The 16,208-nt window shown below is 36.1% G+C and overlaps 1 protein-coding gene across 1 annotated transcript; it reads left to right on the forward strand.

Moving 5' to 3' along the window:
* The first annotated feature begins 160 nt into the window (after positions 1 to 160).
* tspan31 (tetraspanin 31) lies at positions 161 to 9,158 on the forward strand. The gene is made up of 6 exons (XM_079849647.1): positions 161 to 349; positions 3,524 to 3,691; positions 3,827 to 3,907; positions 4,013 to 4,153; positions 6,511 to 6,621; positions 7,443 to 9,158. Exons 1-6 carry the CDS (start codon positions 287 to 289, stop codon positions 7,515 to 7,517), a joined length of 639 nt encoding a protein of 212 aa, XP_079705773.1. The 5' UTR covers positions 161 to 286; the 3' UTR covers positions 7,518 to 9,158.
* The last annotated feature ends 7,050 nt before the right edge of the window (positions 9,159 to 16,208 follow it).

Below are 16,208 nucleotides of genomic sequence, written 5' to 3' on the forward strand. Positions count from 1 at the left end.
GCCGTGATTCATCTCATGAAACATAGTTATTTATTATAACCAAAAAAATAATTTACATTGGCATTAAACAAAGACAATTAAACAGTTGCTGACTGAATGATTCAGTTCAGTCGGTCTTGTGAACCGGTTTAATTGATTCGTCTGAAATGAACGATTCGTCCACGAATCGGACATCGCTAGGGCTCACCACAAGAGAAGAAGAGCAGTTTATAGCATACTCACATCGGCGAAAACCACATCAGCAGCACATCATTTCATCTCACCGGTAAATGCCTGAAGATTCACCATGGTTTGCGGAGGATTTACGTGCTCGAAAAACGCCCTCTGTTCGCTAAATGTAGTTTATATGGTGAGTCGCACGTACATGAATATATAACGTTAGCTCAGCTAGCCTGTTAGCAACGGCTAATCCTGGAAAAAATACTTAACATTTAGTTCTGCATATGCTGGATATAAGGCGTGTTATGGACTTTTTTCCTTAATATTTACTCTCTTGGTCTCTATTATTGCTTGGTCGCTGGTGAGGTCTTTTATTTATTGCTAACATAACGTTAGATGAATCAGATAGCTAACGTTACTTTTCGTCTTAGGCTGTAACTTACTAGTTAAATAAAATCTTCTTGTTTAGCTGTTATTAGTGAAAAAGAACATCGGTTTATGTGTGAATGTTAAGATTATTTTTGTAGTTTGTTTTTTGTAGGATCTCCTTAATGGTGTTTCGCCATGCAGTGTTGCATAATCGTCCCTATGTTTGTTTGTGTAATCTATTTTTCATTAACTCGTTTTGTTTACTTTATGGATAAAGTTTATTTTTGAGTTATATAAAATATGTGTGTATTTATGTCTATTTCACGACTGATTAGCCTGATAGCTCTGAAAGACTTTGGTCTGGCAGCTTCATGCATGTATCTGTCAAAAATCTGAAATGGCATTTGAGTTTGTTGATTTAATGTTCATGCTTGCTTAATATGATGCACACAGTACTGAGTCACCGATCACGTATCTATAATGCCTCTGACTCACATGTGATGACAATACTGGGTTAAGATCACAGTGGCACAGTCACACTCACACTCAGCCTAAAGTAAAGGACTTTGCATTCAGTCAGAGCTGTAAATGAGAAGTGCTAAATGACTTTGGGTGGTGTAGTGGTTCAAGATCTGTGCTAGTAACCCAAAGGTTAAAACCCTTTAAGGTAAAGACACTTAACCTCAGGTTACTCCACAGGGGCTGCTTTTGGTTTAAGTCTTTTAGATGTCACAGAGCCCCAAATATGATCATCCTTGTTTTAAAAGACAGCTATATATTTTCATGTAAAAAGAACCAATTTATATTGTGAAAATATATATATATATTGTTAAAATATGTGTAAAATATTATTTATAACAAGTATTATTGTTACATTATATTTTTTTTCTATTCACTATAGTACTATAGTCACTATAGTACTGTAATCTTTACATTTTTTGTTTGTTTGTTTCACTCATTTATTTTATATATATATATATTTTTGATTAATTTGTTTTACGTTTTATATTTTTTTTCCTAGCAGACCCAATTTATAGTATGAAAAATTAATATTATAAACATGCAAAATATTATTTTGACTAATTCATGTCTATGATGTTACATTATTAAATTTATTTTTACTCACTATAGTGCTGTGCTGTTTAATTATTTACATTTTGTTCTTTCTTTTGTTCTTATTTCTTTCCTTTCTTTAAATTTATTTATTTAGTTTGTTTTACTAATTTATTTTGTTTAATCTTATTTTTATTTGTTAATTAATTTTTTTACATTATATAATCTCTATTTTTTTCTACAGACCCCCTAGTATTCCCTAGCAGACCCAATTTATACTGTGAAAATTAATATTGTAAACATGTAAAATATTATTTTGACTATTTAATTTCTATGACTATTTCATTTTTTTTTTTTTACTAATTTATTTATTTTGTTTAATCTTATTATTATTATTTTTTTTACATTTGATCTCAAAGTTTTACCCATGGACCCCGCAGTATTCCCTAGCAGACCCAATTCATACTGTTACAAATTTATATTATGCATGTGTATTATTATTTGGAAAATATTTCGAATATAATTTCCATTGTTACATTTACATTTTCTCGACTCATACTACAGTACTGTTAGATTTTACTTAATGTATTTATTAATATTTACTTAGTTAAATTAATCATTTATTTATCTGCTTAATCTTATTTTCATTCATTTTTTTTACAGTTTACCCGTTTTCCACGGGCTCCCTAGAATACCATTGTGGACCCCGGTTTGAAAACCCTTAAATCACTTTACAATTAAGTAAAATCATTAATTAAAAATGCAGTTTGCACAGAAGCCATCACTCAGACCATTTTGTGGTGTATGTGGCTTGGTTTTGGTTCACAATGTTCTCCATAATGTCATAATCGTACCCCTCATGCTGGCATTTAAGGAGGAACTGTGTGTGTACACTGTGTACATTGTTCGGCATTGGGTTTGGCCTGTGATATGCTGCCCATGTGCTGCTGTTTGGTAAATATGTTGCTCTCTGGACCTGCAATCTTGATCCTGCTGCCCTTTGCTTTGGTTTTTATAGATTCCAGACAAACCCTTGAACTGTAGATTGACACTAGTCGCAGTTTAGCTTGTAGAAATGAAGTGAAGTAGAAATGCTTACTTTAGAAGCGTAACAACATTTGACTTGTATCATGTCGCTGTCACAGTAGTTGTAATGAATTGAAACACCATATAAAGTAGTCATCCTGAGGCATACAAAACTGTAGACATCACTTAAAGCCAACATGAAGTCAACTCTGACCATATCTACTGGTCTGATTGTGAATGCATTATCGGAGCATTACAGAGTAAAACGTTTGTCATCTTATTTTTTTTTTAATCCTCCTCTCCAACTACCTGTCATATGGAGACCACGCCCAGCTAGCATTCGGTTAACATGATAATATGGCGGTGTTCATAATCATAACTCCATTATCTGTGGACATTGATGACCATTTAAATTGTTGCCATTAGTTCTTGCCAAATATTTTTTGCAAGCAACAAATTAATTTATTTTATTAGATGTCTTGCCAGTGTACTATTTTTAAAGACCTTACTGTTAAGTGAGGTCTTTATACACCAGATCCTCCTAAATATCACACAATACACCTTTAACTTACAATTGTAAGTTAAATTAAAAATTAATAAATAAATGAAATAAATGAACTGAATTAAAATGAAAGTTAATTGTAAAACACTCTGTTTTATGTCTTGCCAGTGTACTATTTTTATTGTGTTTTTTTTTTTAATCAACTCTATGGATAAAATGAAGTCCCTTTTTTTTTCTCTCGTTAATTATTCTGTTCAACTTGATTATGTGTCACATTATGGAAGTAAAATGGGTTGTGAATGTCATTTCATGTTGACTTTAAGCGCAATATAGTGTTATTTCCGAGTCCGACATATTGCAAATGGTTTGTACTGTTGTGACATGTTTCTGATTGGTCTCTTGTTTCATCCTCAGCTGGTGGGTCTTCTGTTGATTGTCGTAGCAGCATGGGGCAAAGGCTTTGGCATCGTCTCCAGCATCCACATCATTGGCGGCGTGATTGCCGTGGGCTTCTTTCTGCTACTGATCTCCATTGTGGGGCTCATTGGAGCCGTCCACCATCACCAAGTCATGCTTTTCTTTGTATCCTTTAGTAACCTTGTACTGCATGCTTTTTGTGGTTCTATGCCCTTAAAAATGGTGTTAGAATTGTAAATATTTTAATAGTTCTCCCGTCCGAATGTTGTTAAGTCCTTGACCACAAATGCTTTTTTACAGTACATGGTCATTCTCTTCATCGTCTTCCTCTTCCAGTTTGGAGTTTCTTGTTCTTGCCTGGCCATGAACCAGGGTCAGCAGGTAGGCCTAATTCATTTTAAAGCACACTTGTTGTTGTTGCACAATTGTTTGTTGAGAAACTGAGAGTAATTCCTGGTTTTTGTCATGTGCAATTACCAACAACAGGAGAATCTGCTGAACTCGTCCTGGAGAATAATGAGTAACGATACAAGGATAAGTCTTGAGAAAAAACTGGACTGCTGTGGCCTGTTCAACAACACTCTTCCCCAGACAGATTTTGCGTCTGACTTAAACCTCTGTGAATCTGTAAGAATACCTCCTTTGTCTTCTCCTTTTTTGTCTTTCTACCACCTTATTGGATAGATAAAGTCGAGAGGATAGGATTTTGAGAAAAGGGAGATGCGATGAGCATGAGTCACAAAAAAAAAGTCGTCTGATCATAAGTCATGTCAGAAAGATTGTATTTACGAGTTGAATGCACATGAACGCCATCACAATGTTATTAATACGAGTGGGAAGCTCAGGATTTTCTTTAAAGCTACACTGTGTAATTTTTTAAGTTAATTCTTAGCAAAAAACACTTTGTTCTTTCAAAATGATATGTGCTCATTCATGTGTAATTACTTCTACCAACTAATCAAGTATTCTCGTAAGTGTAGAATCTGCCATTTAGAATACATACGAGCGAGTCGCTCGAACGGCGGCGGCCATGTTGCGCCTCCATCTTGAAAATACATTAGCCAAAGAGGGACATACCTGAAAATTCAAGCTTTGCCTTTCACGTTTTTACACTCAGTGGCACCGTGACGAATGCGAGAGAGAGATTACTCGCGATTGCCGGCAGATTTGAAATAATACGGCCACCGTAGGAGTTAAAACGCCCTCGGAATGGGAGGGGCTAGAAAGTAATATTCAGTTGGTAGTCATAAACAATTTCACCGCTAGATGGGAGAAAATCCTACACAGTGTAGCTTTAAGCACCGATGTTTACGAGTTGGGGACGGGTCAGTGAGAAACATGGCGGAATACCACAATACTTAGAGATAGTTCACCCAAAAATGAAAATTATCCCATGATTTACTCACCCTCAAATCTCCCTAGGTGTATATGACTTTCTACTTTCAGACAAACACAATTGGAGTTATATACAAAAAATCCTTGCTCTTCCAAGCTTTATAATGGTAGTGAATGGCGCTCCTGATTTTGAAATCCAAAAAAGTGCATCCATCCATCATAAAAGTAATCCATACGGCACCAAGGGTTAATAAAGGCATTCTGATGCGAAACAATGCATTTTTGTAAGCAAACTAAAATAACTAGCTTCCTGCAGGCGGCCTACGCTAGCCGACTTGCGCTAAAAGAGTAACTTCTGATGCGATGTATGACGTAGGAATAGCGTAAGCTTTGACGCCGTTCAAACAAATAGGGCTGGGCAAGTCAAGCATATATTAAAATCCTCTGATATTAATCTTAAAAATTTTTCGTTTTAGACTTCTAACTCATGACCGGTGTTTTGTTTTGCTCTATCCTCTGCGCTTCTGCATTCATCCATGCATCATGTCAGAGGTTACTCTTTTGGCGTAAGTCTATTTGAGTAGGCCGTCTGCCGGAAGCTAGTTATTTTAGTTTATTAAGATTTAAAAATGGATATTTTTCTTACAAAAACGCTTCACATCGCTTCTGAAGGCCTTTATTAAGAAAGTCATATACACCTAGCATGGCTTGCGGGTCAGTAAATCATGGGATCATTTTTGAGTAAACTAACCCTAAAAGTGTTTAGTGCTGATATTGTCAGGCTTTTCTATTTACAACGAAGTAAGCAAGAGTTAACTGCATAAAATATGAGAGCATTGTAATATAACAACAAAATATGCTAACGATAAAGTTTACATTGGCTTCATAAATTAATTAAAAAACATAAAAAAGCAAAACACATCTGATGCACATTCTTGTTCTTTATTTTCTCGAAGTATAGAGTTAAAAACCTTGCTGTATTTTTGTGTAGTCAATTAAGTGTACACCGCCATCTTACTCCGACGAAAATGACTTGAACGCACCTGGCGTCGTAAATATAAACTTCCCATGAGGTCTTGAACGCACCATTATTCTAGCGAAGAACTGTCACTTAAGCCCAAAGTATACTTTGGGTTTCGGCGTTCCACGACGGTCCACGTGACATCATTTTCATCATTGTGATGTACTGTGCAGTAGCCGAAAAAGAATGCGGTACAAAGAGTGATACAAAACAGTAAACACAGCATATCCTTCTGTTTTTGTTTTGGTTCTTGTTCTAAACTTGTGAAGGATTCGCTACTTTACTTCTATCCATCCTTACACGACTCTGGTAGAGTATAAAAAAGCAATTGTACTTCGCATACGTGTAGAACTTGTGCGTCCGTGCTCATCCGTGGTTGAGTAAACTGTGTGGACACGACCGTGCGCAAGACGGAGCAGAATGCGGAAAATAAAGTGAACCCGGGCCTTTAGAAAGGAAGAAATGGTCTGACCCAACAGGTAAAGGGTCCAACTACTGTTTTTTTGTTCTAAGATGAACAGTGAATGGACCATTTATATGTGATGATGACCTGTAGCCTGGATGATGGATGTTGAGGTAACCAAATGTGAAAAATGAGAGAATAACACCCTGCTTTCTTTTCCCGCAGCCATGTGTAGGAAAGAAATCCTGCCTCACCTGTGGTGAAAAGATGCTCCAACATTCATCAGAAGCTCTGAAGATTCTGGGAGGAGTCGGCCTCTTTTTCAGCTTCACAGAGGTTAGTTCAGATCACATGCTGTGTGGGCCGCATGTGAATGCCACAGAAAAGTTGGAAACTGGAGATCTGGACTTCTTTTGTGTCCTGTCTTTCTGAGGTCTGGGCATGTTAGTTAGAGAATAAAGCTTGAAATAAATAGTTATTGATCATAAGTAAGTTGTAATTAAGAAAGTGGCATCCTACAAAAAATTGATTTTACAAACACATCTAAATTCTAAAGCTCATCCTTCATTTTAGTTTTTCTTCTATTTTTATTTGTTTCAGTAATTTTTTCTTGTAATTTAATTGTATCTCAACTTTATTTTATTTTTAGTAAGTTGCCAAGGTTTCGTTTAAGTTAATGCTATTCATCTAATATTTGTTTTATTTTATTTCAGCTTTATTTTTACTAAAATATTATTAAACATTATTTTTTATCTTTTATCTTTATTTTTATAACAAACAATTAACAAAATTGTTTCTTTATTTCTAATAACAATTTTTTTTAAATAGTTTTAGTTAACAATACTAACAAACATACACAGTGTGTATGTATGTGTGTATATATACTGTGTGTATATATATATATATATACACACACACACACACATATTTAATGTTAGAATATATATAATGTTACTGAATATATATATATATATTTATTGAACACTGATCTCTTTTATAATATTTCTGATATATAATTAAGTCATTTCCAGTCATGCATTAGTGTTAATTTGCCTGTAATGATAAAATCATTTTATCACATTGACTTTTTCTCATTATAGCTATATATTATACTCTAGTACTGTATTTATAATATTTTGTCCCCCTTTTTTTCTCAGATCTTAGGAGTTTGGCTGGCCATGCGCTACAGGAACCAAAAGGACCCGAGAGCGAACCCCAGTGCTTTCTTATAGTCTCTCAGACCGTCTGTCCTAAACTACGTTTAGTGTAGTCCAGCTATTCCAGATCCCTTTTGCACAGGTAGAGTGGAGCGCACCAAGAGACATTTCAAGCATTATACACAGAACACAACCGCAGATCCCCGACACCGCGTTCAGATCACATGAGCTAACGCACCACACTCCACATACAAACACATCCATTTTGATGATAAATCTGACCCATTTTCCACACAAGGTCTGCAGAGGGCTAATTTAAACCAGCAGGAGGAGGGGTCATGTATGATAGGATGCTCGTTCTGGCACTCCCCCCATCCTTGATGTGAGAAGCTCTTCCTGTTCTGTGTATGCAAACCGAAAATCTGCAATGTAAAAGCCATCGATGTTCATAGCCTCAGAATAGTTTCCTGTGACATGGTCAGCTTACTTATGGACACATAACCAGGTATGTAGTGCTGAAATAGTTTCAGAAAGTTATCCCACATAAACTATATTAATGTTTAGTATCAGTCAGGGTGAAATTCTGTCGCGTATCTCCCAGGAAAACAGCATCCAGGTCTGCCTTGAATGAGTGCAGACCTGATGAACACATGTGTTTTGTGCAATGCTTTATGGAATCCGTCTCAATGAGGTGACCTGTCCAGCCTATGGGGTGTTAGTTTAGGAATTAGACGTAGAACGTGAATATTTAAAAAGTAAAATAAAAACTTGTGTAACTGAGCCATGTGAATAGGAGGATTTACCCTGCCGACGGACTGCAGCCTTCCTGTTGTACATAGTCTTTACAGTGACAGGGTCGACGTTCACTGATTTATCGCTTCTTTTCCATCCTTATTTAAAACAGAGACCCAACCGCCTCAGCCGGGTCTCGCTATTCTCACTGGACTTTTTAAGTTCTCCATTTCCTTTGAAGCTTAGTATTACTCAAGGATATAATGTTTTAAATCGTATGCATTGTTATTGTGGATGTTTGTGTTGAAATAATCTCGGCGTGCCATTTATTTGCAATCATGTATCGCTTCTTTTCAGCTTTTAAAAAAAAAAAAATAATAAAAAAAAAAATACTAACCTCACTAGGTCCATAATTTTAGCACTGAATAATGTGCCATTTCAATTCAAATCCTTCCTATTTTGTGTTTTGCCAAATCTCTCTCTCGTTTTTTGTTGCGTTTCTAATTTTTTCTTGTTTTGTGCTAAAAGTGTTAAGTTGCCATTTAATTTGTGTTTTTTTTTTTGCAATGTTGAACATTGTTATTGTAGTAGATAGATCATTTGTAATAGCTTATGCGCACGTGCATATGTAGATTCCATATGTCCAATATGTTCTGTGTTAATTTGCTTACTCATATTAATAGAGGAACATATTGGCTAATACTAACCACTTTGGTTTCCACCCCGCATGATCGAGAAAATGGGAACACTGAACCATCACTCAGTACAGCTCAAATGTGTTCTGCTTCACTTGGTCTCATGGTATTATGAGTGATTCACTGATGAATTTTGAAGAGGTGAAATCAATGTCTGTGCTATAATAGTTATTTATTGCCATTGTGAGAAGGCCACAGTACCTGACTCAGTGAGCTGTAAGCACCCTTTTCCCTGGATTTGCCTTGTATTTTTGAAACTGACTTTTCCAATTAAATATTCTAAGATCAATACCTGTGCAATTCTTTTTTTACTTCTTCATTATGAGTTGTTTCTCAACTGGTTTTCCTTCCAAACCCGAGATTTTACATGGACCAATTGGCGACCCAACATAATACCAAATCTGTATTTCAGGGCCATTTAAGACCCTTTAAACGTCTTAAATTCAGTTGTATCAAATTTAAATGGCCTATATGTAATCATTTTCATGTATTAATCACCTCTTAGTTGCCGATGTGTGAACAGCTTGTAACAAAACAAGACTTACCTGATTTTTATGTGAAGAAAATCCAAAGGATGTGAAGTTTACACTCCCGAGAGCCTCCGTTCTATGACATATGAAACGAATGCTTATACAATGTTCAGGATAATGCCGAAAAAGCTATTCTGTTCTGTCATGTCAATGTGTCATGCAAAGAAAAGATATTAATTCAAGCTATAGTCTCACATAGCCAGATCTACATAGTCTATCTATAGTCTCAAAAATACTTTACAGTATAACCAAACTACTATAACTGTAATTTGAATTACCTCATCTATCGACATGATGCCTGTGAATTGCAGAGCTGGTGCAAACATCCACATCGCTAAGATCATTTAACTGCTATTTTCTCACTGATAATCGCTTTTGTTGTAGTTGAGAGAAAAGCGTGCAGAACGTAGTTACGTATTCATCTAAACTTCGCTCTCTTTTTGCATTGCTGGCAAAGCCAGCAATGCAAGTTTGAGAGTTGGCGCCCCGACAAATCTCGCGAGAATCACAACTTGCTTTACGCCGCGACGTCACATACATCAACAACATATGAAGCAGCCTCTATGGAAGACGCTAGCATGCATTTCAGACGTAAATCATGGCAGAGTCGACGAAGAAAACGAAGAAAGCGCAGTCGGAAGAGTGCAGAGACTGCTCTGCGCGAGTGGTATTTACGACAGTAACGTTAAATACAAGTACTCCACAGTGACTCTAGGGGTCGCTGTTTGACAAAAACGGAAACTGCATAGTGTGCCTTTAAAATCTGAAATATCTTAAAGTCCCCGTGAACCGGAAGTTGCAAACGACTTTTCTCCAGTGTTGTGACGTATTTCCAAGTGAAACGGAATATTGAACAGAGGGCAGGGTTTTACTCTAGCGCTCCTCCTCTCTATCTCTTGTTCATAGCAGACTAACGGTTTGAGGGGAGTGGTTAAGCGTTTTCAACCCAAGCCGTCAAACTGACGTCATCAGAAAAGGAACGCCATTCCAGACCGGAAGTAACTTTTCAGATTTTGATTAAAGATTACCATGGTAAAAATTTATTTATTTTTTATATTTACTTGCACGGATTAATTGTTCACCACAAGATTAGTAATATGCGCTAACAAAGTAAGTAGGGTCAATTTTGATTTCATGGGGACTTTAAGCGGTATAAGAAATGTCTTAATTATGAATTCAAGAGATCTTAAATTTAGAGACAGAAAAACAGATATCGTGATATGGCTTAATGTGATTATTAAACTTCAAAAGGCGATTTAATGGTTAGCACTGCATGTTTCAAAGTAAAAACCAGCGCTGTTGTGCATTCGACAAACTTACAGTTTCAGAGCAGTTTGCACTCAATGAATAAGTGAATCTACTATTGATGAATTATCTAGTGTTTATATTATACTTTCACATTTCTAAAAAGCGAAGCTGCGTTATACATTTGCTTTGTCTCGTCGATATTCTTTAATAATGGTTTAAAGGCTGAAATGTAAGTATTTTTGTTTTTGTCCTACTTCTACAAAGTGAATTTGAGTTTGATGGGACACACAGCCTTTGATGTCAACAGCAAAAAATATGGGAAGTGTTTCTTCTCCATTTTAAAAGTTGATATGCTGGTTTTATATTGCATTTATTTGAATTGTACAAGATTAATGTGCATTGTGACATTTTATTATTTGTGTTTAGCTTCGTCTCCCCTGAACAGTTGACAACCACTGGATTAGAATATCAAAGCAAACTGCCATTTGTTGTCATTTACTTTAGCTGGAAATCACAGTTTACAGTTCATATCGAGTTTATATGCATCAGTGTTACAGCATTTTATTTCCACAACTAATAATCTTCTTCTCCAGCTGTGTGAGATCACTTCCTTCCTTTGTTTTCAGTGTTAAGCTGCTTATTTTCTTGCAAACAACTTACACTAAGCTATTATAGATTATGCAACTTGTCTAGGATGAGTGTGTAAAATGATTCATACAGGGCCTAAAAAATATTGCATGTGGTTATCTTACAAAATGTTCCCCCAGTGAGAAACAAAACACTGTTGGCTGTAAAGGTGTTTTCTTGTTGCAATGTCTCTCAGAGACAAACGATTTCTTTGTGTAATACTCCACTTAAACTCTCAGCATCAACAACAAACTCCCTGCTGTGTGTCTGCTGATTTATATTGTGCCCATGCTCTGTGATTTTACATCATGGGTGAAGTCATTATAAGGCGGTTTATATTTGTGTCTCAAAATACACTGCCCTCGTGTGGTGCCCGCTGGAACATAAAGCAAAAGCAACAAACCCTATATGTGACCCTGGACCACAAAACCAGTCACTTTTTTGAAATTGAGAATTATACATCATAAAAAGCTGAATAAATAAGCTTTCCATTGATGTATGGTTTGTTAGGATAGGACAATATTTTGCCGAGATACAACTATTGAAAATCTGGAATCTGAGGGAGCAAAAAAATCAAAACATTGAGAAAATCTCCTTTAAAGTTGTCCATTTATGTTCACGATTGTGCTGCATTCACTCACAAAAATAAATGTTTTATATATTTACAGAAGGAAATTTACAAAATATCTTAATGGAACATATTTTACTTAATATCCTGATGATTTTTGGCATAAAAGAAAAATCGATAATTTTGACCCAAACAATGTATTGTTGTCTATTGCCACAAATATACCCGTGTGACTTGTGACGGGTTTTGTGATCTGGGGTCACATATATATGATCAAATTAGCAAAGCCTGGTCTAATATGTAAAAGCTTCACATACGTTTTCAAAAACGCTGGTGGGGAGAGATAGAAAGGTCAAATAAATGTCTGCAGTCTCATCAATGCAAAGCGTTCCTGTACTTGTTCAATCTTTGAATCTTATCATTTGCAAGTTATCACCTCATTTTCACTGATGAGCTTCAGCGCATCAATAATCGTTGCCAGTGGCCACAACAAATAGATCGAGCGCTTCACAGCTGAAACCATAAGCACATCAGCTGGATTTATAATGGAAGAACGGTGCATTTTTGTGTTCGAATTATATGCAAAATGTCTAATGTAACTGCTTATGTTTTTGTCTTTCTGTGCTGCTGGGTGCTTATGTTAGTAAAATGTGCACTGTAAGGTGTCTGGTTTCCTCGAGTTTCCGGTCAACAGGACTTAGGTCATGCTCAGCAAAGCGAACCCCTATCCTGTCAGCAGAGCACACTCAGGCTCCAGGTTGGGACACGTGCCAGTTCTCCCTCCTTTCCATGAGTGTCCATATGCACAAACCAGTCTGACCACCTGTCAAGAGACCGATATAGCAAACGGTGTATGAGATGTTTGAGAAGCAAGGGCCTAAATGTAGAAGTGCAACATATTGAGCGTTATGACCAGTAATGGGAAACATCTCTGCGTCCTGACCTGGTGTTGTTTTCTGCAATGTTTGATCCGGACAGATGATGGAGCTGATCGTGATTCCTCGTGCAGATCCAGTCGGATAAACAGGAAGAGTAATCTGTCCCATCAGAACGGGGAGGCAAGCGGGTCAATAGCTGCATAAATAATGGAACGCACTTGATGCATATTGTTAGTACAAATGAAGACGGACCTGCTCGGCTCTCTGTGATCAGCATTGAGTGTGTGCCGGATAGTCTGATTGGTCAGCATGACCTGTTTGGAGAGGATGGTCCTGGGACAGTGTTTGGAGCAACAAGCCAACCTGTGCACTTTCTAAACTCTCCAAGCTTCATTTGAAATTTACATTCCAGGTTCAATACAATTTAAGCTCAACCGACAGCATATGTGGCATACTATTGATGACTACTAAATGACTCATACCTCCTTAAAAAAAAAAAAAATGTAAAAAAAATTGTTTAAATGTTGACAGCAGCAAAGTTGTAAGATTGGATATTATTGTTATATTGTTTATATCTTGTGACTATTGAGTATTTTAGTCTTTATGAATTGGCCCCCTTGCAAGTATCTATCTATCATTCAGTCTAGCTATCTATCTTTCAGTCTACCTATCATCTATCTATCGTTCAGTCTATCATCCATGCATCGTTCAGTCTATCCATCCATCTATGTCTATCGTTCAGTCTATCCATCCATTGTTCAGTCTATCTATCCATCTATATCGTTCAGTCTATCCATCCATCCATCGTTCAGTCTATCTATCTGTCTATCCATCCATCTATCTCTGCTTTTGATTCATGTAATTCTCTAAAAATGTCCAGTCTATTAGATTCAATTATTTATAATGTAAACCAATCATGTTTTTTACTAAAACTGTAGTTCCCAACATGCTTTGCTTGGGACTTAAAGGGATACTTCACCTCTGGGAAGATGAATGTGTATTTAAAATAGGTCATTTAAGTAGAAGAAATGTGAAGAAATTTTTGAATTTGGAGCTTTCTAGACTGAGAAAAGCCAGAAAATGTATTTTTGGCTCATGTGGATGAAAGACAACAACTCCCAGAATGCACTTGCTTCGCTGCCTTAGGAGGCCACGCCTACCGGTAAGAGTGCGCACTAGTTGAAAACAACAAGGCTAGCCTACGTGATGAGTTTGCCAGGGATCTCTAGAGATCGCCCAAAATGTCCGGGATTCGGCTTTTGCGTTCTACAGTTGCCATTCATTATGTTTACTGTGGCGAGCAGGACGAGGCTGACGGCCGCGGGAGAACGGCGCGAGGCCGGTGTTACTGAGACGCGCCGGGTCTCGCATCTCTCACGAAGGAGCGGGAATTTTCTTAGCAAGGGTAAAACGCACATCAACCGATCACTTGTTTAGCGTTCATGTAAACACTGCATTCAGATTCACCAATCGGAATGAATTCAGTTAGATTGAAACAAAAGGTGAGCTGCATGTAACGTTAAACAATGAATGGCGACCGCAGAACGCAAATGCTGAATCCCGGACATTTTGAACGATCTCGCCCGCCGGACAAGTCCGGGAAAAAGAGGATGGTTACTTACTCAGCTTTCTCCTACTATTCAGCTTTCTCCACAGAACAAGAGCCTGCTAGCTTAGCTTCCAAAGAAAGACGGCTGACTGTGTGTACATTCTGTGAGTGAGATCCCACCTCCTATGGGCGGGTTGTAAACATGCGGAACAACACCATCTACTGGCTGTAGTCTTTAGCCTCCGGCCAGAAAATCCTCCGATGACGCAAAATGACGATTTTTGCGTCATCGGAGGATTTTTTCCAGACAAAAAATACATAAATCTCTTGTCTCAGGGGGATATGAGGGTGGAAAGCACGGTAATTCGAAAATACTACAGGTTTTCTACTAATACAAAGCTTAATGCTAAATCCTGAAGTAACCCTTTAATGATTGCAGTGAGCTAATATCTTGTTAGCTAGCTAGTACAATCTTAAAAATTCAGTCATGTGACAAAAAAATATGAAATTCAATAAATTATTAAATCCTGTCAGGGAAACATATTAGATCACTTAAGATCATAATTGAGACACTTAAAATGACTTAATTCCTCGATGCTGAAATTATGTGAACAAATTATGGTTGCTTAACTTAATTTTTTCATGTGGGAACAATGCACATTTTTAAATCATGTTAATCCAATACACCCTTTTTTGTGTATAGACTAAAAAAGGGTGTTGGATTTACATGATTAAATCATTTACATCCATATGAGGCACAATTACCCCTGATTCATATGTATACATAGTATGAATCAGGGGCGATTGTGCCTCGTATGGTAATATATTTTAATAAATTGATCAATATAATACAATTTGAATACATTTTATTTTATTGTATTTATTTAAAAGTTTTTTTAATTATTATTATTCAAAAAATAAACAATTTAATATAATGGTTTCAGTTGTGAAAGCCCATCAGTTGCATTGCATCTTTAGTGTCTCTTTAGTGTTCACCAGTGAGAACAAGGTATTAAAACTTCATTATATAAATATTTCCCAGGACGTGTCTGTCTGTATTAAAATGAACGTGTGCGTCCACTCACTTGGTTCCAGTTCAATTATTGATGTGCAAAATGGACACACACTACATGCCTCTGTGCAGCATAGTCATGCCATAACAATAAATCAACAATATGTCTGTGCTGATTTGTGTGAGATTGATCTGTACTGCCAGAGAGGACAGCTTTGACAGCTCAGTCTGACTCACTGTCCATTATAACTGATGAGGATTCATCAAAGTTATGTAAGTATGTTTATGTACAGTATTGCCCCATAAGTATTTTGTGTTCCAAAGAAGAAAGAAAATCATATGTTTGGAACAACATGAAGGTGAGTAAATGATGACAGAATTTTCATTTTTTTTTAAATGTTTGAATGTCATTTTATTAAATTACAAAATATCAAACCAAGTGACATCTTAGTGAACTAAGCTTATTACTTGCGTTATTTATTTTGGCTTTTAATTAACTGTGGCAGTGATTTTTAGTGGATGAAGTCAGTTTCTTTGTTTATCATATTAACATGTTCCGTAGTAATTTATAACAACAAATTACAATGTTTTTTTTTTAAATGGGCTTTATAATAGTGTCTTTAAAATAAATGCAACTTGGTTTGATATTTAGCTGTTTAATAATATTTTATGCATTTTGATAGGGCTGTCAAAATCAAGTAATCATGATTAATCGCATAACATGAAAGTTTGTTTTTATATAATATATATAAAACACATATTTTATATATATATATATATATATATATATATATATATAATTATAAATATATTATATAAACAAACTTTTATGTTAAACGCGATTTATCATGATTAATCGATTTGACAGCACTAACACATATATTATATAAACAAACTTTTTTAGTGATTAATCACGATTAATTTGAC

This window comes from Squalius cephalus, assembly GCF_949319135.1.
Source record: "Squalius cephalus genome assembly, chromosome: 18".
NCBI classification, from domain to species: domain Eukaryota; kingdom Metazoa; phylum Chordata; class Actinopteri; order Cypriniformes; family Leuciscidae; genus Squalius; species Squalius cephalus.